The sequence below is a fragment of the Aricia agestis genome, chromosome 19 (genome assembly GCF_905147365.1).
Source record: "Aricia agestis chromosome 19, ilAriAges1.1, whole genome shotgun sequence".
NCBI lineage: Eukaryota > Metazoa > Arthropoda > Insecta > Lepidoptera > Lycaenidae > Aricia > Aricia agestis.
Genome location: NC_056424.1, coordinates 3,515,426 through 3,539,064, shown reverse-complemented (window position 1 = coordinate 3,539,064; position 23,639 = coordinate 3,515,426). Strand labels below are relative to the sequence as shown.

The window sequence follows — 23,639 nt, the reverse complement described above, 5'->3', positions numbered from 1 at the left end:
AGACGCTAAAACTTTCACTAAGCCTTAATGCCCTTTATATCTATCTCGCATTTATTGTGAGTGTTTTTCGTCTATGGTTGCATAATCTGACAAACAAAAATCTCCACCAATTTATAGTTTTTGAATAAAAATGCATGTTCTATAGTCTCAAGCTCAAGCAGTATTATATTATCACAATAATTAATATTATTATACACTATTGTCTATAGTATACTAACCCAACGCGTCTAGATCCATGTTAGCGACGTCGATCTCGCAGTCGTAGAACACGTTGCCGTAGTTGCGGCGGCCGACGGTCAGGTGCGGCACCACGCACGTCCCGTCCGCACGCATGTACGCTGGAACAATAATTAAATATACTATTCTGCAGTTTTACACCCACACATGGCTGACACTCGTTTAACAGCTGTTTCTTTTCCAAATGAAATAAAAAGACTCGCTCTTAGGTTCCGGTTAAAAAAATACAGGTGTAGTATACACGCACATAGACGTGTGGAATACACGCACTTAGGTGTTTATCATTAAAGTGGTTAGTTTTTGAAGAGCTGTTCCGGAAAATATTGAATTTTATATACATATTTTCCATATTTTTATAACATTATACACACATTTAATAAATAATTAGAAAATTAAAAACGTTTTGTATTATGAGTCGACTTACTATCAGTAGTAAGTCGACTCATAATACAAAACGTTTTTAATTACTTACAGAGCTTGTGAAACGATTAACAGTTTTTTTTAAACTATAGTTAATATGTAGGTAACTCTTGGTAAAAAATCAGTCCACCATTTGGCATACTCAGTAGGAAGTCGACGCACAAGATAAAATGTTTTAAAAAAGAAACCGGGCAATATTGAGATACTTACTGATCATCTCATCTAGCGATGGTATGGTGTAGTAGCCGGGGCGCGTGAGCTTCACGCCGGCGGGGTGCGGCGGCGCGTCGCGGCACGGCACGTGCTCATCCTCAGATACTATCAACAAAGATAATGTATTTTATAGACTCGCGTAACATACACAGAGAATACAGGATCAGTCAGGGTGTGACAAAACTAAGTGATAATACTTGAGGTGTGTATGGGTCTCGAGTTCACTGTGAAAGTAGCAGCGCTGAAAAAAACTTTTTTTTTTCACTTTTTGTATGAATATAATTAATGACGCTGGGGCGCTTGCCCATACAAATCACAAAAAAAACTCTTTCAGCGCTGCTACTTTAGTGAACTCTATATAAGTGACACATACACACCCTAAATTATTATGACTTAGTTTTATTACACATTGCATTGTATAGTCTGTTAGATCCACGCAGTGTACACAGTCGAGGAGTAGACGACCTTGTCTATCAAACGACTTTTCTTCCCCCTTACTAATAAACGCTGTATAAGCTTTGAATAGTTATACAGTGTTTTGTCTTCTTTAATCCAATTAAAAATGTCACTTGTGTGACAGGAACAAAACACTGTATGACTATTCAAAGCTTATACAACGTTTATTATAGTTTGTGCGTTTTAAGATGATATGGGTGACACATTATAATTGACAATAGTAGGGAAGTTACCTAAGAAAATGAATCGATAATTTAAAATATCGAATCACTTCGTAAAGGAATTGGAAATTATCGATTTCGTACTGACTTTTCAGAATAGCGCCGGCGATTTAAAATGGCCGCCCTTTTTATCGCTTTGATTTCGATTCAACAGTGTCAATCTCTATTGGCATAAGTTCCATTTCATGCATCTGACATTTTTCAAATATTTTCGTAACAATAATTTTCACAGTTAAAATTTATAATTTTATATTAATAAGTTAGCATTTAGCAACTTTTCATTTTATTCATTTACAATTATAGGAAACATTTGTTTTTGTAGATGGAATATAATTTATTACATTTTGATTTTGTTTGTTTTCTTGTAAAAAAAACCCGTAGCAAGGAATATGAGAAGTGTCACCCATATCATCTTAAAACGCACAAACTATAGTAAGGGGGTTTGTGAATAAATCTGTGAGACTGTAAAATAAAATAAGTATGTAGATAAGAAATAGGATCCGAAGCTACAGGGTTCTTGATGAAAAAGATGGGCATGGATGGGACAAGCTACAAGGACATAAGCTACTTTTTACCATCGCGGTAAAATGCAAAGTTCCAGCTTCCAACGAACAAGCATTTTTTCCAGAGTACTACTACTACTAGTACGATACTAGATGTAGTGTATAAATGATAAATAAAGATGGACACGCCTACTAGGTAGTGGGGATAGTTGGGAGTGGTCGCCCGACTTCAGAATGACTTCACTTCTTCATCAGCCGCCGCCAGAGTATTAGTGTTTACTAAACACTGTTTAGTTATACAGTATCTTTAATTTACTCGCCCAGCCATTGTATGTAGTACATACTATACACTAGATACTAGGCCCTTATAAAAGATCAAGCCATAGACATAGACAAGAACCGTAAACTCCTTTGATCTGGTGTCGGATCTTCTCGCAGACGGAGCGGCAGCGGTGTGGCCCGTGCCGGTGCCGGCAGAACTGCAGACCTTGGGATGGGAGCAAGGGATGAGAACTGGAATACTTGGGAGCATGGATGTTGGTCGGTGTTATTGTATTTACAGGAAATTTCAAGTCGAGGAAAAGGTCATCAGCGGATAAGATTGCGATGGTCGGTTCTTTAAGCAAATTAATTTGCATGTTTCGTTGCAAAGATTCGTTATCTCTTTCACACAGCAAATTAACAGATTATGTTTTCTTCTTAAACCTTTCACACGCAAGCGAATTTATCATTGCTATCGTCTTTATAGTCTGTCAAAAAAGTGAAGAAATTAAAAAGTGGCAGCATCGTAGTGTCATCCCTTTTTTCTTAGATTGATTTGAAAGGGACACTACGATGTTGCCACTTTTTAATTTCTTTACTTTTTTGACGGCCTATACATGAGTACGTAATAGAAGTACATGTATGAATTTTCGTGCGCGAGTGAATAGACAAACCTCTATAGGAATAACGTTAACAATATTTCTGTGCATGCAACAGGAGAATGAGAATATATTCGCGTAGAAAAGAAACAACTAGCCAAAGATATTCGTATCTTTGATCTTTATCTAATTTTTAGGGTTCCGTATCCAAAGGGTAAAATGTGACCCTGTTACTTAGACTTCGATGTCTGTCCGTCTGTCTGTCTGGCGCCAGGCTGTATCTCAAGAACCGCTATAGCTAACACTTCTGAAATTTACAAAAAACACAATTTTTTGCCTACTTTCGCTTTATAACGGTACGGAACACTTCGTGCGCGAGTCCGACTCGCACTTGGCCGATTTTTTTCATACTTCGAATGCATACCTGACAGACTATCATTGTTCTCTTTATCTACGGATGAGCGGTCCGCGCGGACGCCGAGCTCGCGTACGGAGTTCTCCGCCAACTCCGGGTTGGACGACAGTGGTTTCCGAAGCGGTTTCGTTGTTAACCTGAAAATTGTCAAGAGTTGCAACTTAAAACTGCATGAGAAAGAGAATTGTAAGCCTATGTTACTCGCGCTATTGTAAGTTTTTACGCATTTATTTACACTTTATTAATAATTATAATCAGAACATTCATTGCTTTCAAGTGAATTTTAAATCCTTTTAACTTTACTTTAATCGGTAATGAATAACAAAACGCATTCGTAATTTAATTTTAATTTTTTTGCATAAGAAAAGGAAGGGGTGAAATATTTTTTGTGCATGGTAATGTTTTTAATACTCACCAACTGGCTCTCCTTTCCGATGTCTGCTCGCACTCTCCCCGCATTTCTCTTTCTGCATAAATAAACACGTATTGAAAAAGTATCTCATTAATAGATATAGCAAGCATTTAAGCCATTTATTACCGGATACCAGTAAAAACAATATTTTAATTAGCTTACCTAAACTTGGATATAATCTAGGTGTGTCATTGTCTAAAGATTTCTCCTTGTCGTTCCATGGCAATTTACCCGAGCCCAGCCTGTAAGTCAAAATTATATGAATATTTACAGGTCCAATTTTAAAAGATATTGTGTAATGCACGTATTCAAATGCACTTACCAACTTCCATTTTTATCTCCATTGGTCTCTACATCTGTAACAAAAAAAATGTTTAGATTTGACAAAGTTATATATACGAAAGGGAACAATGCTTAATAATTATTATCCGATCGCGAGGGCGATTCGATACATGAGAATTGGGCCACAATCTCAGGCTATCTCACACGTACGTGTGACACTATACCTACTACTTCAATCGACAAAGCGACATTCTAAGTACAATACATAGATATATTGAGAATCTGACCTTTCGTTAAAGAGTAACTTACTATGATTATTGTTCTCCTCTAAACTCTTTCTCTCTGTAGATGTGACAAACTCCTCTATACGGCGTACAGCAGGCTGCTCGCGCGGTACCGGTGCGTTATCTGTATTCGGTCGACTTGGCTCTTCCAACGATCTGAAATAAAATTATATATTAATTTAGAAAGTTGCATAAACATTATTGTATATTTACGTTACAACTTTGGCGCTTAGGATTTTATGTTTGTATTACGTGAAGTTTTGTAAATAAGAATACTAATCCATAAAATTTGTAACTATAAAACAGGACCAGATATCGGGATTAATTCAGTTTTAATAGCGACGATATAGCCAGTTGCGAGGAAGTAAAATTTCTTACATTCATTCCTATTGCTTCTTTTACTCGCACACATATTGCTATCGCGCTTCGATCCGACCCTATACAATGTTTTTATACTTTATATTTAATGTAATTTTTTGTGGAATAGTCGCTTCAAAAACAAGGACAAAACATTATACACCTTATCCATAGTGTTACAAAATTACTAAGGTAAATCTTCAATAAACCTGTTATCAGTCTGGTCGACGGAGTCATTAACATCATCGTTGCTGTTCTTCGGCCGCAGCACCAACCGCTTGCGGCTCGGCTTGAGGCTCAACTTGTCCTCTAGACTCGCGTCCGACTCCTCTAGACCGTCGAATAGGGATTTCTGTAAAAATATAAGGGTTTGTACTAACTGTGATATCGTGCGAAAGGGATAGCAAGATGGGGTTAGAGATTATTATTACGAGAATTAGAGGAGTGAGTGTAATATACAAAATTAAATCGATGAAGATGGGCGGCTAATGCAAATCTTGTGGTAAGTATATTGTAGCATACTCGACACGTATAATTACGGTTACGTGCAGAATTTTACGGTCGGATCCAATAATAGTATTGGATCCGACCGTAAAATTCTGCATGAATCGTTTTTTTCGGTCAAATATATTTTAAAATAATCTTTAGAATGTATAGAATGGATCAATGTTGGGTTGCCTTGTCAAAAGTAGCCGCTACTACCTCTAATTAAGTTTAATGTTCATGAGATAAATGCATAATTTGTATGAATATTTTTTTCAGTAAATTTTACATAATTTGAAAGAAAATGACGAGACAAAATAAGGTATAAATGGTTGCCAGCTCTAAGTCGGCCGCAACCTAGGGTTGCCAGCCCGTAAACAGACGTAGTTCTTCATCAAAATTGAAGCATTGATTTTTTTATAATTTTGATACAAAATTAAAGTTTTATGCATTTTGTGCATGAATATCCATGGTTGCCAGTTGCACGATAGCCGCAAACTGGGGTTGCCATCAATTTTGTTTAAGACAAATGTTCAGGCCTACAATTATTATGCCTGGCAGAATTTGAGGACATCGAGAAGACGCAAGATTGCAATTTTTATTTAACAGGCGTTTTTATTTTTATGCGTGTCCTGTCATTCCTCAATGTCATTCCTTCATAGTTCTTATTTTGCTATTGAATACACGCAAGTTTGTATTACGGGCTTTCATTTTGCTCAATTAGAGGTACTTGGGGCTACTTTTAACAAGGCAACCCAACATTAATCCATTCTATACGTTCTAAAGATTATTTTAAAATATATTTGATCGAGGAAACGATTCATGCAGGATTTTACGGTCGGATCTTTGGATATAAGTTTTGACAAATTGTAAGAAATGTTTTGCGAGAAGAGTGCGGGTAAATGATAAATATGTCATACTCTAGCTTCTCGGTCTTCGGTTTCTCGCGTCTTGCGCGCTGTTTTTGTTAATACAAAAGCGCTAATGCACTGAGCCACATACTTTGATTTTTTCAGGAAAGTTGCCATGCATTAGGCAGATGGCGGACCTATGTAATTTGTCATATGACAAACCCAGCGGATAGATCACGATTAACATTGAATTAACATAACCCGACCCAATGACGTATGTATGGCATCTACTTATAAATCAATTTCTACAATCAGAGCGAGCGAAGCGAGCCCTAGGATATCCCACAACCTTTACATATGTGTAGTACACTTTACGGAAAAACTATCACGCCTAATGATTTGTGCTTTGGCATGGTAATTTTTATTTATATGTTGATGTGTTATCAGTTATCACCAGTCAAAGTCAAGGTATGACGACGCGAGCCCTCACAAAGCTCCGCTTTTAGCTAGTAATAAGTACGGTCTAAGAACTTACCCTGTCAGTGAGTGCGGCGCGTGGCGTGACGTGCACGCGCGGGGAGGCGGGCGACAGGCGGTAGGCGGAGCTGTCCAACACCGCGCGCACCGCCGCCGGGTTCGTCGGCTTTAGGGCTTCGTCTGCGTTCGCCGCTACAAAAAGTGGTAAAATAAGTAAATGTAATTATAAAATGAAAAAAGGTAATCCACTGACCAAGCATGAGCTTCGTTGAATGTTAACGAAACAACTCACTCATTGCTACTAGATGCGCGAGTGAAAGAGAGATATATATTTCAGTTGCGCATCTAAAGATTGTTATCACGCACTCTTACACGTACTTGTTCAAACGAGATAGCAAGCTACTGCGTTCCTAACGCGTGCCCAAATGTCAGTCAGCGATGGGTGAACGTGTAAGAACGTCTACGTGCTCTACGGCCGACAACAAAATATTTTCTTTCGATTTTATTATTCTTAGATAATTCAAATGTCCGTGTTCAAAATCATATAATACTTACAGCTATCCGGCAGCAGGTCCTTGAATAGCGGCGAGTCGCCGTACGGGCGCGCCGCCAGCGTGAGGATCTGTTCGTGCACGTTGCCGCCCGCTGACGCACCCACACCGCCCCTACACATATTATATTAAAATTAAAAATGCGAAAGTGTGTCTGCAGGTTTGTATATTACCTCTCAACGCTTAAACTATTAAATCGATAAAGTCTCGTAACAAAGATGAGTGACGGGAAAGGACGTGATAATTTCTACGGTTTTTTATTAATAAAAGCAGGCCTTAGATAATATTTGGCTATGATGGATAATCGCAGCATGCGCCAACATTGTCACCACGATTGGGCTGCTGCTGTCAACACTAAAACGCGATGGTCATGGACACTCATGACATAAGTTTAGAGGCCATAATAGTTGCTATAATATATTTTTAAATATGTGTGTAAAAAATAACAATTTTACCAAACCAAGAGAGAATATAGATCTTAAGCTAAGACAATTTATCATTAACATAAGCAATGTAAAACTTACCCTAACATGCTTGTGTTTGTGTTATTCATTCCAAGACCGAACGTGTTTCCTCCGAGTGTCGATGTGTTACCGAACATACCTCCCCCTCCCAACCCACTGTCCAAACCTGCAAAATAACATCTTTTGTTCGTAAATACCCTTTAGTTTGTCAGAAAACACTTAAAGAGCTTCTTAATCTGTATTGTAGTTTTGAGATTACGAATGTTTCTTTAATTTTTTAAATAACTTCGCCGTTTTTTATATAAAAAAATTAAATCCTTATTTTGTTGTCACTGGCTCACTTCTATATTGGTCCCATTAAGAAAAATTAGTGAATGAGTTAGGGATCCATGAGAATATCAACTAGAAAAATAACTGAATCTGAGAAAAGAATATATACTTCAAAGGCAAAATATTTATATTAAGATTAATTTTAATCCCTTGGTATGAACAATTTTATTAAAGAGATAAAAAATGTATACGGCGAAAAGCCTAAGTACACGAAAGAAATCTGTATTAAATAAAAAATATACTGAATCCACAATTAACACAGTTAATAGCTATTGATTGTGCACGTTCTATCTGCTGTCTTTTAAATTGTATCTCTTCGTAGGGCTGCTGTAAGAGATTTCTTTTAGAAATAAGCAGTTCCTTTGTGTCGTATTTCTGTGTTAATTATATCTTTATATGTGTATAAATAAATAAATAAATTAACTTTAACCATTGCCCAAAGCAGCTGGCAAAGGTAGCCTTATTATTTGGTAATACGTACCAGTTTTGAATGTGTTCTGCGCGGGTTGCTGGAACATCGAGGTGCCGGTGCCGAGGTTACCGAACGCGGGCGCCGCGGGCTTCGCCTGGAACGAGTTGTTCAGCCCCATGCCTAGACCTGTGCCTGTGAATAAATATTGCAGCATTATATACGATATTTTCGTAAAGAACCAAACACATAACCAGTAAGGATCAAACATTGTTTTTTTTATGATTACCAGGCTGTATCTCATGAAATATATAAATAGCTGTTGTTCTTCAATATTATAATATAACTATTCAAGAATCAATCAAGTTGTAGCGGTAATAAACACATAAATTGTTACGGACTTACGACATATAGTTCCATCTAGCGTCAAACCGGAGAAACTTATCGAGGGAACACAGACAACATAAATCCCCTACTCGATACTAAATGGTGTTAGGTGTATGAAATCCATGTTTACGCGAATCAGAAACTAATTCTCTGGAATATTCTGGCACTCGCCACAGCCCATATAAATAGCCGCAGTCAGGCGAGCCAGTGAATCAGTTCAGTTCGAACGACCGTCAAGGCGACTTCGAAGTGAAAACAAGTGATCAATAGTGAGTGAACCAGTAAAACCTACGACCTAGGACAGTGATAGTGCTTAGTGTTTTGGACCTAGTGTTTTGTGTTAGTCATTAGACCTATTGCTAGTGAATAAAGTCTTCAAGAGAGTCAGCAGGTCCAAATTCCTCAAACCCTAGCAGGCTAGCACATAACAATATTATATTAAGTCTCCCTCATAACAGTTGGGGACTTTTTTAGCCGTTTTGTGCTGTAGCTCTCGCTCAAGTCCATATGAGTTCTGCCATTATAGTCTTATAAGTTCTAGAATCGTACTCACCGAGTGTGGGCTGCGTGTTGCCAAAACCAAATGTTGGTTGTGTGGTGGCGGGCTTGCCGAACGTGTTGTTGCCGAACAGCCCACCGCTAGTCGACGTGTTCGTGCCGAACGCGCCCGCCGTCGTTCCGAACGCTACAAGTAACATAGTTATTACATAAAGATGAGTGTTGACATGAAATCTTCCAGTTTTGTTTTGTTAATTAATCCAAACTTTTGAAGGAATATTTTACCTAGACCAAATTAGCCATTTTATCAATATCGCCAAAAAGGAACGAACGCATAATATCTGCCATATCAACTTTAAAAAAAGATATTTTAAAAGTTTTATGTCAAAAATTAGTGTCTATTATACTGCTCGAAGTTAAAAATCTTTGTACTCACCCGGGGCAGCGGCGCCGAATGTGGGGGCGGCGGTGGACTTCATGCCGAACAGGCCTCCGCCCTGAAAGCTGCCGAAGCCCGAGGTCGCCGGCGCGCCGAAGCCCGTCGTCGCCGGCTTGGCGCCGAACAGTCCGCCAGACTGAAAAATAAAATATTAAAAAACTATGCAAGAGACGTTGCACGGAAAATTAAAATCGGCCAAGTGCGAGACTCGCGCACGAAGGGATACCATGAATAATTTTTAATCCCATCTTCTACAGTGTGTAACAAAACTAAGTGCAAATACTTTAAGACCCAATTTCACCAACCTCTGTTTGTTAAATCCTAACAAGGCATTACTTAACGGACCTTAGAAAATTAAACAGACTGTTAGAATACTTATGTCCCACAGTAAAAATTTAAGTGAACAACGAGTGAATAACATTCAATTCGTTCGTTCTTGTTATAAGGCGACGAAATTGCAATGTACAAGTTTAATACATGTTGGCTGCAAATTGCAATGTGTCATTTTCACCTTATTCGTGTAATACGTCATCTGGTAGATAATGCGACCAAATTAAAATATCACTGATCGCATACATTTGTTACACTACAATAGTTCTTTTTAATTTACCAGGTTAATAATTATGATCTGTCAAAGCTGAAAACATGAATCATGATACAAACTTTTATTTACTTACTAGCTGTCCCGGTGAACTTCGTGTCACTTTAAAACCTTCCCTGGACTTCTACGAATATTTAAAGACTAAAATCAGCCCAATCCGTTCAGCCGTTTTCGAGTTTTAGCGCGACTAACACATTTGGAAATCCATTTTTATATATAAGATTTCGGTTTGGTAATTTTGATACAAGTCAGTGTATTTGCAATGTCAAGGAAAATCCGAGGGCTGAATTATTGACAAAATGAAAATAAATAATTATGCATAAAATGAAAAATAATAAATAGTATGTAAGGATGTTATTTTATTGATATTGGATATTGTCTTTGACAGCTGTTGTTGTTTTGATTATTATAACGGCCTGTTAAATATTTAACGGACCTCCCCAGCAGGAATTAAAATTTAACACCGTGTTAGGCGATTTGACATGACATTAGCGTATGGTGGAACGCTCGATAGCTCTAACAGGCCGTTAACTAATTTAACAAGCCATTATTTATTTAACATAGCTTGATGAAACTGTGTCTTATACTCATACACACCTAGAGTTCCCTGCCTGCCTAGCATACGCCAACGAGATATCTCACTCTACATGTTTTCTCGTCGTTTGATGGTTTGTCTCTTCATCTCTATTGACCCTAGCATGACAAACATTTGTTCTCGCTTAGATCTATCATCGAAATAACACATTTTTATGCTAAATACTCACATACGGTTTTGCTCGATAGTTTTACTCCGAATCGGAGGAAATGACATATTTGACATATTTAATTCCATCGAGCCAGCTCGATGCAAGCCTGTGAGCTGTTAGCACAATAGAGATAACGACCAGTAGTTCGACTGCAAAGAAACGGACAGGTTTCAATATCTGTCAAATTCGTCGGGTTTCACAAGGATTATGAACGGAATGTGCCTCGCGCTGGCTGATATAATTTATTTTAAAATATTTAAAATAAAGATTTCAAAATTGGATTCTGTCAATTTTAATCGCATGTGCCAAAACACAAACAACAATACGACCAAAGAGGAACACGTCCAGCGAATATTTCATAGTTTTAAATTCGTAGGTAACAAGTTAACAACCCGATTTTCGCCATAATACGTCAAATTTAAAAATTTCAACATCAGTTCTAAGTCGGCGTACTCTATAATTCTCTCTACTCTGCTGTTAGTTTTACGGTCCACAACCGTGTGGACCGCAAAACTGTCGATAGTTTTACTCCAAATCGAGCAATAACCACCGGGTTATTGCTCGATTTTGAGTAAAACTATCGAGCAAAACCGTATGTGAGTACTTAGCAATATAGAGTTTTGTCGAGATTTTGACATTATGAGACGAGTAGTTTTTAATTAAGTATCTCGAGAGTGAGATATCTCGTTGGCGTATGCTAGGCAGGCTGTATCAAAATTGAAAGTTTACTATTGAACGAGTAACTATTTTTTAACTTTTGTATGGAAAATTACTGACACTCGGGCGCTTGCCCATATAAAACACAAAAAAATAGCTTTTTATCGCTGCTACTTTCACAGTCTTAGTTTTGTTACACGTTGTATAAGTTAGTTTTTGATTGTACGAGTACTTATATTAGATATTTAATGCGTCAATGTAAACTTCCATGCCTCTTCTCACTTTTTTGACTGTAGCAATAAAATAGTACCTGCTGCTGCTGTGTGTTGGCGCCGAAGCCGAAGGTGTTGGTGGTGCCGAACGCCGGCGCCTGCGTCGTCGCCGTGTTCGCGAACAGCCCCGTACCTGTTCGCAAACATACAATAACTGACCAAATAGTAATAGCACAGACACTTGAAAAAATATATTGAATAAAAAAAATTAACTAGGGAGATCGAATACGATTGAATATCAGTCGAATTCAACTTATGAACAAAGCAACGTACAACTTAGGGCGTTCGCTGCGTTGAGCGTGTGCCCGTCGCTGGCGCCCGCACCGTGCGCTCGCCATAGTAATCGTGTCAGCCGTCGCACGTTGAGAGGGTCAGCCTTCGCACGATTACTATGGCGAGCGCACGCCCTTAGAGTAATGTCACACTACTTTGGTGCGTTGCGTCAACACAATACAAGTCGGTTACGGCGCAACGCTTCACTTCTCCCACTTCATCTCCTGTTTATTGTTTCTGTTAGAAAGTCCTGCGTCTTGTGTAACGTACCGCAACGCACTAGTGTTTTTTTTTTTTAAAGAAGGCAGGTCGCTGTAGCCCTGACGTCACTGCGACCCATGAGGATCTATTGTGACTCCTTCGCACTAGAGTATCATCCCCAACCCAATACTGCTCATAAATTGAACAATATGGTTGGGGTTGGTGCCATGAATTTCCTCTGTGGACGAGTATTCGTGGCGACCAAGGTGCCTGTTCCTGCTCTGTAGTAGAGCAGGGCAGTCGAGGAGAAGGTGAATAGGTGTTTCATCCTCCTCCTCACAGAATCTGCAAGTCGTTATGCTACAAATACCCATTCTGTGTAGATGTTTGTTGAGCTTGCAGTGCCCAGTTAGGCTTCTGGTAAGGATTCTTAATTAGTACCCAAGGTGAGCACTAATTCTGATTGTTTCTTGTTGAAGTCAGGAGTTAGTGCCTTGGAGTGTTCAAGGCCTAAAGTAGTGTGGTCTCGCTCTTAAGATTCTAAATTCCATCGCAATGCTATGAGTGAAGTCGGTATGTAGTGCGGTTTATTGACCTTGAAAAGGTAGCAGCACTTACCAGTAGGAGCCGCGGCACCGAATGCGGGCTTGTTGCCGAACAGACCGCCCGTTGTGTTGGTGTTGGTCTGAGCCGCGCCGCCGAACGAAAATGTGTCTGAAAACAGTACATACATCAGAAACCTGTACTAAAATTAGAATAATTATAAGCTATACTTAGTAATTCTTTAAAAAAATCCGATACGTCTGGAGCGGTCCAACATAGAAATGCAGCTAGATTCAATTATTTATAGCATGTGGTAACAAATATCAGTTTCGTACTACAAAACGGAATACCAAAAAAACCTGCAAAGAGTTGAAAGCGGAAACTGAGCGTTTCTACAAGGTCAATGATTTCATAAACGATGGCACATCTTGGGAGTAGGAATGCTCCTTGCAAGGCTACTTCTACATTATTATATTATGACTTACAATTATGTATGGATGTTGACATTGTATAATCTTAAGTTACAATTGTAAATTTTATTTTAAAAAAGTATAATTTTTTTCTCACTTTTTTGGTAAAAAGTGGGACCCCGTGCGAGTTTCTTACGCCGGTTCTTCTCGTCGGGATAGTTCCCGAACCGGTGGTAGGCACCATTAGCATCAACGTTCTGAAAGTATTTGTTACAAATCTATTCGGAAATAAAACATTTTTTATTTATTATTTATTATCAACAAATAATATTGTGAGCTAGGAATACTCACTTGTCTGGCCGAAGCCGCTCGTGTTACCCATACTGCCGCCGCCGAACAGACTCGGAGCGCTGGTGGTGGCCGGCTGCCCAAAAGCCGCTGCAAAATTTATTTATTATAACTTAAGAGAATTTCATTTAGTATAAGGATACACGCACATTACAACTAGGAGCGGGCCGCATTTTACATAGTTTTAAGACCTATCGACATGTATGCGTCCCACGCCGCTGCGCTCCGTCGTAAACGCGTGAGGCTACGGCCTGAGCGAGCATAAGGGCCTGTACATACGGCGCGTTGTATCAGCGTTGCGTCGTTAAATTTGTACTGAATTGATAGATTTCAATTGCGTGAGACGTCTTGCAAATCTGCCAAATCCATACAAAGGGGTATGAAGATTTTGGCCGACCTACTGTCCGCTATAGTGTTTTTTCGCGTTCATGAATATTTTTTTTTCAAAAATGGATAGCTAACATCAATACAAACAAAAAATAATCTTGGACAAAACCGCGTAAAGTGTCACATTTCGAAGATTTGAGCTGCCAAAGTTGCGAAACTTGGGCAGCATATCTTCGTGAACGCGGAAAAAACACAATGGCGGACAGTAGGTCGGCCAGGCTCCATATAATAATCTTCATACCCCTTTAGAAATTCATCTACGACGCAACGCGCCGCGTTGACTGGCCGTAATACCACGCTCGGACGGAAGATCTTCCTTTGCGGCCACCACGCAATATTCCCACATTGGTGACCGCGACGTGTACTTCGTAATAACTCACGTGTAGCACCGAACAGCGGTTTAGCCTCCTGCTGCTGCTGGAAGCCGCCGAACATGCCGCCCGCCGCCGCGCCCTTGCGCCCCGCGGTGTAGTCCTCCAACCGCAGCTCCTCCAGTGATTTGCCTTCGTATTCCTGAAGAAAATTTAATTCTTAAATATTACAATAATCTTAAAAACAAAATTAAGGGCCCATCCACACGACGTTTTTTTACGACGTCCACACACAAGGCAAGGGGTCGGCGGTCCGCCATTTGGTGACCCCTGCTCTATGTCATAACTTTTTTACAGCTGCTGTTGACTGCGGGGACGTTACTGGAGCACAAAAGTAATCACATACCTTCATACAAGTGATGCAGTGGTGTTTAATGTTGACGTTCTGCGAGGTGCCGGCCTTCATCACGACGTCGGTGCCCACCACCGGCGAGTACTTGACGTGCGCCGTACCCGCAGCGGTCTGCTGCCCGAAAGCACCTAGACAACAATGTGTATTATGTTTAAAAAAAAAATTAACGGGCTTTGGCCCACCACACATTTCCACCGCTGGATACAGCGCTGTCGATCCTGGCGACACAGGGGATATCCTGTGTCGCCAGGATCGACAGCGGTATCCAACCACGAAAACCCTTTGATATGATCTCAGGGAGCACGAGGGACATGCTAAATCTGTCTTGGGACTTATAGTAGTAAGCTACCTACTTAATGAGACGCATGTGTATACAGACTCTACAATAATAACAACTAGTCAATATTGACAGCTGTAGTATCCCCCTATTTAATGTTAGGATGTACTTAATAAACATTATTTGCGAGTACAACACTGTTTTATTAAACTCCCTCAAGCCTATACATTGCACGACAAAATCTTTACCCATTTTAGTAATCTCCAATCAAAATATCACTTACCAGTACTCCCGGAGAACAGTCCCCCACCAATGGAGGTGTTCTGCTGGCCGAACATGCCGGTGCTGGTGGAGGGCTGGGAGCCGAACAGCCCGCCTGTCGTGCCCGTTGTAGCCGTACTGCCGAAGCCGAAACCTGGAGTAACAATTTGACATTTCTTAAACTATGTAGTGTGTAATATTAATGGACTATAAGAAAAGTTGGCTGGTATAAAACCTGCCTTGTTTTTATAATAAGCCAGCTATTTCTAATAATTTAAATATGAATAAAAATAATAAAACCGATTCTTTATTTGCAAAAATATTTTAGATACAACTAGGGAAGGCTTCGCAAGGGTATAAAATATATAGCCATGTCACTCACTAAAAAAATTATTCATATCACGCGGCGGCAAAAAACGCTGCCGCTGCGGCGCCGTGTGTAAACACACTCATATCTTCGAAAATATTCATTTAAATCATAATATGATGTAAAGGGCCATATAGATCTATATTAAATCAATAATGTATTTAAACTTTAAAGTATTTAATTGAATAAGGATTAATGCTGTATCGATTGATAAATTCGCTTCGAAAATTAATCATTATTTGTAGTTAAAAGTAAATGACAAAATATGTTATTGTGAGATATCCTTATGGATATCCTACATTACAGAGATAGACATATTCCATCGCGAAGTTTTCTGTAGATCTTTTCTTCGTGTACAATACTTAATACGTTATTTTGATGAATCTCGCAGGGTTCAGCCTACATTTGAAATGTAAGCGGAAATAAATGTATGTAATTATCACATTAGAAACCCCAACAATACAGTATTTCTCCACTATTTAATTAATGTTATTATACTTATAAACCTTCCTCTTTAATCACTCTATCTATTAAAGAAAACCGCATCAAAATCCATTGCGTAGTTTTAAAGATTAATAAAGAAAACAAAGGGACATAGGGGAAAAAAGCGACTTTGTTTTATACTTTTTGACGACGACTTTGTTTTATATTTTTTGGTTTGACGACCTCTGTGGCTCAGTGGTGAGCGCGGCGGTAGCTCAAGCCGGGGGTCGCGGGTTCGAATCCCGCCGACGGAACAAAAAGTTTTCAATGCTCCCGGGTCTGGATGTGTAATAAATATGTGTATGATATAATAAAAATCTTAAATATATGTATAGTATAATAGTATTAAATATAATTCCGTTGTCTTGTACCTGTAATACAAGTCCTTCAGGTACTTATCACGGGGCCAGACTGACGTGGTGTAAAGCGTCCATAGATATTATACTATGTAGTGATGAGATGAAACAATATAAAATTACCATCCTTTTAAAGAAAGCAAACGTCAAAACAAATAACATGTCATAGCTACCACCTGGTCGACGGTCATACTTGAACGTGGGCGGCGTGGGTCGCGCCCGGGCATACCCACTAAAACCCCAACGAGTGTTCCTACTTTCCGCTTTAGGCAGACGGTCATACTTGAACCTTGTGGCGGTACCCACAATTCGCCTAACATTCCTGCATCGCGCTATCGAAGTTTCGGAGAACGGCAAGATATATACAACGTCTGAAATGACGTCAGTGGGCTACGGCCTGACCGAGCATGCTATCTCGCTCGGTCAGGGAAGATCTTCCTTTTCGGCCGCCACTAACAACGTTAAAATCTTGTTGATAACAAGGCAGTCAATCTTTTGTTAGTTTAAAAAGCCTTGCCAAGTTTAAAAAACTTATTATTTATCTGTTAAACTTATTTTCTATCTATTAAGATAGTAGTAGTAGTAGTAGAAGTAATCCTTTTCCCCCCCCGAGGCTTTCAAAATTCATGATCTACGTACCATCAGCCCATTATTCTATTATTATATTAGGAACTCACCAGCAGGTTTAGCGCCGAAAGCCGAAGTGTTCTGATTGGCGCCGAACAGCCCTGTGGACTGGTTGTTGCCGAACAGCCCGCCGCCGGTGTTGGTGGAGCCGAAGCCGCCGAAGCCGCTAGTCGCGCCGAATGCCGGCGCCTGCGCGGGAGTTGCGGTGCTCCCGAACAAACCCCCGCTAGTGTTTGACGAACCGAATAGCCCTGAATAAATTTTCAACTTGTTAAATCTTCAGGGAAATGCGAGGCAAAATCTTAACGCAGGGCCACACCTTACCACATATATAATTAAGTAACATAGAATTTAGATTTTGAATCCCCTATGTCCACACTAAAGTTAATATACCTAGCGGAATAGAGAATCAAAGGCCTGAGCAAGAGAGATGTCACTATCAGTAATTAGTTATCTTTGGGGGCGCTGATTCCGCTTCAAATAGGCACAAAAACCAGCAGTCATTTCAAAGGGTATCCTAAGTCCAGCGTACTTGTATAATGGAGGCCAGTGCCTATGTCACACTTTTTTTAATACATTTAAGATGTCACATTTGTCATTTGTGTTACATACAACAATAAATCATTAATGTAGGCCAATGTGTAGCAGCATGTATGTATTAGGGTTGTTGAGGAAGTGATTATGAGGAAGAGGAGGAGGAAGAGGAATTTTCACGCGCAAATTTAGAGGATGCGGATGAGGAAGAGGATAATTTTTGAGGAAGAGGATGCGGATGAGGAAGCGGAAGAGGAAGCGGATGAGGAAGAGGATGATAGGAAATTATAAATACTAGCGGACCCAACCCAAAAGACTTTGTCCTGTCTGTACATAACTAGGTACATAGGTACATTACACAAAAATTAATTAAAAGGGCATTTTCCAGTGGACCAAACTATGAATCTAAATCATTCTCAAAACACACACACTAAAGAATCATCAAAATCCGTCCCACAATTAAGGAGGAGTTCAGTAACTAGTCTACTAGTCTAAGAAAATTAGTTTCAAAATCGACGATCAGACCGAATAATTCGTCTAGTTTTGAAAGTTGGTACAGTTGTTCCTAAAGGTGTCCAGATGAATATACTAAAAGTCCCCGAGGGTGGGACAAGAGCCGGCGGTGGGGAAGGGGGGGAAAGGTCTCTTTTTCAAGATGTTTGCTTGTGACTCGAAAATTATTTAAAATATCTCTTTAGTGACTTCTACCTTAATTATCTACATTACTATAAATTACGTCCAAACTGTACGATCAAACGATCATTACTTTAGGAAATACAGAGTATTAAAAGGGTACGCTCGCACTGTTTTTCCATACAAACGTATTCCCCAATTTACTCCCTGGACAGTGCGTTTAGACAAATGATTTTTATACAATAAGTACTATGATCTGTTAAAGCTACGTTAGATTTTTTCTAAATTTACTAATTAATAAAAAATAATGCCCCGTACCCCGCCAATCGACCGATCATAAAATAAATTTGAAAGATGTTTACGATAAAATAAAAACGTAGTGGTATACCTAGACTCATTCTTCCTGAAGATATTTAAAAAGAATAAATTTAGATAGGATCAACTTTGAAGGAGGAATACGTGACCTCGATTAACTGTACCTAGAGACAGATACAGTAAATCGGCGTAACGTAGTCCCCTGATTCCACCGCGCGCCGGCTCTTGTCCCACCCTCGGAGACTTTTAGTATATTCATCTGGACACCTTTAGGGACAACTGTACCAACTTTCAAAACTACACGAATTATTCGGTCTGAATTCCTTAATTTTCCCAGGCTAGACATACACAACAACGCACACAAAAAAAAGATGAGTGAATGATACAATTCTCTGGCTCTGGCGTGTGCGTTGCCATGATTGGATTCGCGACGCGCATGCGCAGTGAAATTCCTCATAAATTCCTCTTAAATTTTGAGGAAGCGATAGCGGAAGAGGATTTTTTAATTTTTATTTATGAGGATGCGGTAGCGGTTGAGGAACCCAAAATATTGCGGAACTTCCTCATTATGAGGAAGCGGAAGAGGAATCCTCAGCAACCCTAGTATGTATAAGTAAATTGCTATTATTTTAGCCAATTACAATCTTATGTACCATACAATAACTTGATTTGCTATCTGAAAATGAAGTGTAATGAAGTTTTTTTTTTAATATATTCTGAATAAAGCTTACCTCCCCCAGTAGTGGGCTGTGAGGTGGACGCAGCACCAAATGTGGGTGGTGCACCAAATGCACTAGTGCCAGTGGTTGGCTTGAACCCGCTAAACGATGAGGATGTACTGGCCCCAGCATTGAAGGACCCTGGGTAGAATATAAAATGCTTTAGCTATAGTAATCATAGAAGAAATATATATTTACAAATATTAAGATCATCCGAAATTTTTTAATAATAACCTATTCTCTTAGGTGTTACTGGATTCCATAAGCTATGTACTAAAACAGGTTTCCAGCATTACAGATTATTATTAACCTTGTCAATCTTCTCTGACTCTAATGAAATAAAAAGGAATTGTATTCCTTAAAATGACCCTGCATAATTTATTATTGTTCAGAGATGAAGGCTTCTATTGCAAAAAGTGGCAAAATACACAGATAAAGTGAGGCCAATCTTTATAGGTTCATGTCATAAAAATATGATTTGTTTATTACCAAATCCTGTGCTGGTGTTGCCGAAAGTTTGTTTCTGATACATGTTGATGTGTCCCAGATGTCTTTGTACTGAATCAAAATACAGAGGTCAAAGCTTGACCATGATCACTGAAACAAAAAAAACTTGAGTTTTGGATGACCACAATGTCACTTAAAAAAGAAATTCAACATCAAATAAATATAAAATAAAATAATCCATGTCCTTCTCTTCTTCCAAATTTAAAACTTCTGCATGTATATGTAGAAAAACCTTCTACAACATACATACATTTCTGGAATATTGAATGAGGGTTCAAAAAAACTAAGAAACACTGAGAAAAGGTAGCTGGTGCCCTTGCGCTTCTCTTGGCTCGTTTTGGCCTCCCCCAGATACAGACAAGCAAATATTTATTTTTATTATACCAATGTTAGATAAATTGTACTGAGTTTGTAAGTGAATTTTATTGTTAATTCAGTATGCAATTATTATTTGGCTAATTGCCATTACACAACAACTGATGCTTTCTTATCTGCACACTGTTGTATTTTACAAGTTTATAACTGTGCAGATTATATGAACAGTCTTTCATTATCTAACCTACGGGAAACGGTACAGTTTCATTACAGTTGTTATTTGTAGTTTATTCTAGATGCACAATTTAAGTGTATCTAAGTATTCATACTTTGAATGAAAAAAAAAACTATTTCATGATCTTTTTCTTTTTTAAGAAAAAGTAAGTACTGTATAATACAATTTTACATGAAATGCAATGGTACATATTTTGCATTATAAGTTATCTCTTTATACATTTCAACAAAAAATATTGAATGAATAAATTTTATTGCATTCAATATTAGATTTATGCATTGCATTCAATATTAGAAGAATTACAATAACAACATGCTAAGCTTATGATTGTTTTAAAGTACAATTTATAAGCAATGCTCAACATCAATACATACAATTTTAACTTGTAAATCGTTACAGATTGTGGTAAAAATCTTTCAAATAGAAAATGATACCAATAGGTTTTCTACAATGTAAATTTTAGAAAAGCTAAAACGCAAAGTCCTGTGGCTCAGGAAATACGTAAGTATTTTTCGTTTGCGTTAACACTTTTTTGTGATTTCAAATACAAAAGCCAATCAAATATAACAATCAAAACGAGATACAAGTGTCTGGGTAAGTACAACTTACATTAACAGCGTCATAATGTACCAACACTATGTAATTCAATACGGTCCTATCACCTGAACTAACGATATTTGTAGCGTAAAACCTCAATAAAACTTATAATTTCGGTGAAATATATGAAATAAACAGTTATCCCTCTGCATAGAGGTTAGCTATTATATATAATTTTAAAACTTACCCCCTGCTACTCGGAAAGTTACTTTCAATTGACTTACCAAAGAAAATGATGCCACACAATAAAGTGTTTGTATTCCTTGTACAAATAAGTCTTACACAAATTATTTAGTAGGTACACAATAACAAAATATCGAAATACACTGAAATATACGGTCCAAGCTGCGAAATGATTCAAAAATGTATGTCGCGTCTATGGTCAGGGCTTGACATTTATACTTTTTAAATTTTATAATGACAATATGCACAAATTCTGCGCAGTCGCCAGTTCGTGTTTTTTCATCATTCCTTTTTTATCTTTGCAAATTAAGTTTAAGGTAGGGCATTGTGGGGCAATGCCAAGGGCGTCGCCAAGGGGGGGGCAGGGAGGGGCAGCTGCCCCCCCCCCCCTAGAGACTCTAAAAAAGTTGCCAAATATAATGCAAACAACGACTACTATAATATTAAAATCTAGTAATAAATGTAAGGCTCGGAGTACAAGTGAAAAGCTTCATGTGCTGTCGACTTTACCTACAATTCATACCTACTTTTCTCATTTATAGAGAGTGAGTAAAGTATGAATTGTAGACTGTAGTAGGTAAAGTGAACTTGCCCCCCCCCTCCCCCCCCTGCGCCATCGGCTGGCGACGCCCTTGGGCAATGCCCTACCTTAAAATCATAATGCCCTACCATAACAATACCAAAACCCAAGAAAATCAATCAATTATGTTTTTTTTAACTTCCGCCCTACCTGTAGGCTGTAACCAATGCTGCTCTACCTCAAATCTGACTCTAGCTAAAGCCCTGATTGCCGTGCCGCTGCGGCGCCGTGTGTAAGGGTCACTGATAATTTGGCTGCAGCCAATGATATTCTACTTATACAGATATGTTACGTCCATACTATTTTCCGGCTTAAATCTCTTCCGAACAATTTTCAAATTCAAAATTGCAGACATTGACAAATTTGACAGATAAGTGAAACAAAAGATACGAAAAACCATTTACATAAAAGAGACAGTTCTATTTTTAAACGTCGAATCGTATCGCTGTTTCTTTCTTCGCCTGAGCTATGACGAAAATTCGATTGATCGAAATCGAATCGAGATGAAATGTAAATAATCGAGGTATTTATTGCAATCAAGACATGTGGTAAGAGATTCCATGTGTTTTGTTTACTTTCGAGTCATAATTGGTACATTTTCGAAACACGCACGATGTCATTTTCAATTTATTTAGGTAAGACAAGACGCGGCACGTTCGTGACTGCGCTCGATGCAGACTAAACAAGACGGCCCAATTGGGCCGTATTTGAAGCTTCACAACGCGCGCGGTGGTAACATATCTGGTTTGAGTATTTTATCAGTGGCTGCAGCGATATCGATATTTCTCAACAATTAAGCAAAGAAATCAAAGTTCATTGTCAGTATTCATTATATCTTTATTTTTGAATTAACCATAGCATAGCAAGATTGGTCAACTTTTATAACACAAAATAATTAATGAAAAATATACCTTTATAAAAGCAGGGATTCTAATTTTGCCAACAGATGAGATAGCCTAGTAAACGAATGATTCTGCTTGGAAAAGTCGAAAGCAAAAATTTTGACTTTGGTACCTTGTTTAGACTAGTTATTTATTTATTTATTTATCACAAATCACAACTATCATTACAGGTTAAAACCTAATACAATAGAGCGTTACTATTACTTTTAGGAGATAAACATACAAAAAGTCCTGACCCCTCCGAGGTGAGCCCGATTCGGGGGGCAAAGAAGGTCCCGTTTTTTTTGCTTACTCATCATAAACGGTGCTTCGTACGAAATTCTCTTGTACTACATAATAAAAGCTAATTAAATTCTTTACAACTTTGTCCTTTACACTTTGTATCTATCTCCAATCATTGCCTCGCTATGAGCTTCTAAAATTGGCATTGGCCAAAAAAACATTTCTGCTTTCGACTTTTCCAAGCAGACCCCCATTTTGGGCATTCGTTTACTAGGTTGAGTGATTTAAGCTTCCAAAATTTGTACCTATAATTTGGCCATAGCTTACCTATAATATGAAATATATTTATGGTTTTTAAATTACGCGACAAAAACCATTTTGTCGCTTACGCCCTTTCCATTTCTTGTTTTCAATCTAAAACATATTCCAACACGGTTTTTTACTTTAACGCGGCGTCACCTTAATGGTATTCTTAACAATGGTAACAAAATGGTAATATACGGCGATACTGCATCGATGACTGCAAATAAAACTGTACAGATAAAAAATTACAATAACTTGTGCAATACAAATCAAACACTGTACATTTTAATTGCGCAGTTTCTTTCCATGATTTACGCCTTTCGGAGGCTTTTCGTTGAAATTTCTTTATGAGTCATCAAGTCTAAAATTAGCACATATGTACCTACCAGTTACCACTTTTACGGCGGACATTCGTAGCCAGTTCGAAACTCTAGAGTCTAGAGTAAGGGTCGGCAAGTAATTTTAAAGTGGGGTCCACAATCCACATACTGTGAGAAAATTTTACGAGGTCCA

At 38.5% G+C, this 23,639-nt stretch overlaps 1 protein-coding gene across 2 annotated transcripts in view; it reads right to left on the bottom strand.

Annotated features, from left to right (window-relative positions):
* Window positions 1-21,304, bottom strand: part of LOC121736316 (nuclear pore complex protein Nup98-Nup96) — a 50,001-nt gene extending 28,697 nt beyond the window's left edge. For both annotated transcript variants that reach the window (XM_042127411.1, XM_042127412.1), the window contains exons 1-24: window positions 21,161-21,304; window positions 19,772-19,879; window positions 19,295-19,423; window positions 17,132-17,332; window positions 15,271-15,402; window positions 14,705-14,838; window positions 14,368-14,500; window positions 13,604-13,690; window positions 12,918-13,013; window positions 11,864-11,958; window positions 9,547-9,685; window positions 9,166-9,297; window positions 8,298-8,420; window positions 7,547-7,652; window positions 7,027-7,136; window positions 6,530-6,663; window positions 4,870-5,012; window positions 4,329-4,459; window positions 4,060-4,093; window positions 3,900-3,979; window positions 3,741-3,792; window positions 3,335-3,462; window positions 868-975; window positions 219-338 (exon numbers count right to left, since the gene is read on the bottom strand). In XM_042127411.1, coding sequence (XP_041983345.1) covers window positions 219-338; window positions 868-975; window positions 3,335-3,462; window positions 3,741-3,792; window positions 3,900-3,979; window positions 4,060-4,093; window positions 4,329-4,459; window positions 4,870-5,012; window positions 6,530-6,663; window positions 7,027-7,136; window positions 7,547-7,652; window positions 8,298-8,420; window positions 9,166-9,297; window positions 9,547-9,685; window positions 11,864-11,958; window positions 12,918-13,013; window positions 13,604-13,690; window positions 14,368-14,500; window positions 14,705-14,838; window positions 15,271-15,402; window positions 17,132-17,332; window positions 19,295-19,423; window positions 19,772-19,814 — 2,590 coding nt within the window. In that variant the 5' untranslated portion in view covers window positions 19,815-19,879; window positions 21,161-21,304. The remainder of the gene's footprint in view (window positions 1-218; window positions 339-867; window positions 976-3,334; window positions 3,463-3,740; window positions 3,793-3,899; window positions 3,980-4,059; window positions 4,094-4,328; window positions 4,460-4,869; window positions 5,013-6,529; window positions 6,664-7,026; window positions 7,137-7,546; window positions 7,653-8,297; window positions 8,421-9,165; window positions 9,298-9,546; window positions 9,686-11,863; window positions 11,959-12,917; window positions 13,014-13,603; window positions 13,691-14,367; window positions 14,501-14,704; window positions 14,839-15,270; window positions 15,403-17,131; window positions 17,333-19,294; window positions 19,424-19,771; window positions 19,880-21,160) is intronic.
* Between the last annotated feature and the right edge of the window lie 2,335 nt (window positions 21,305-23,639).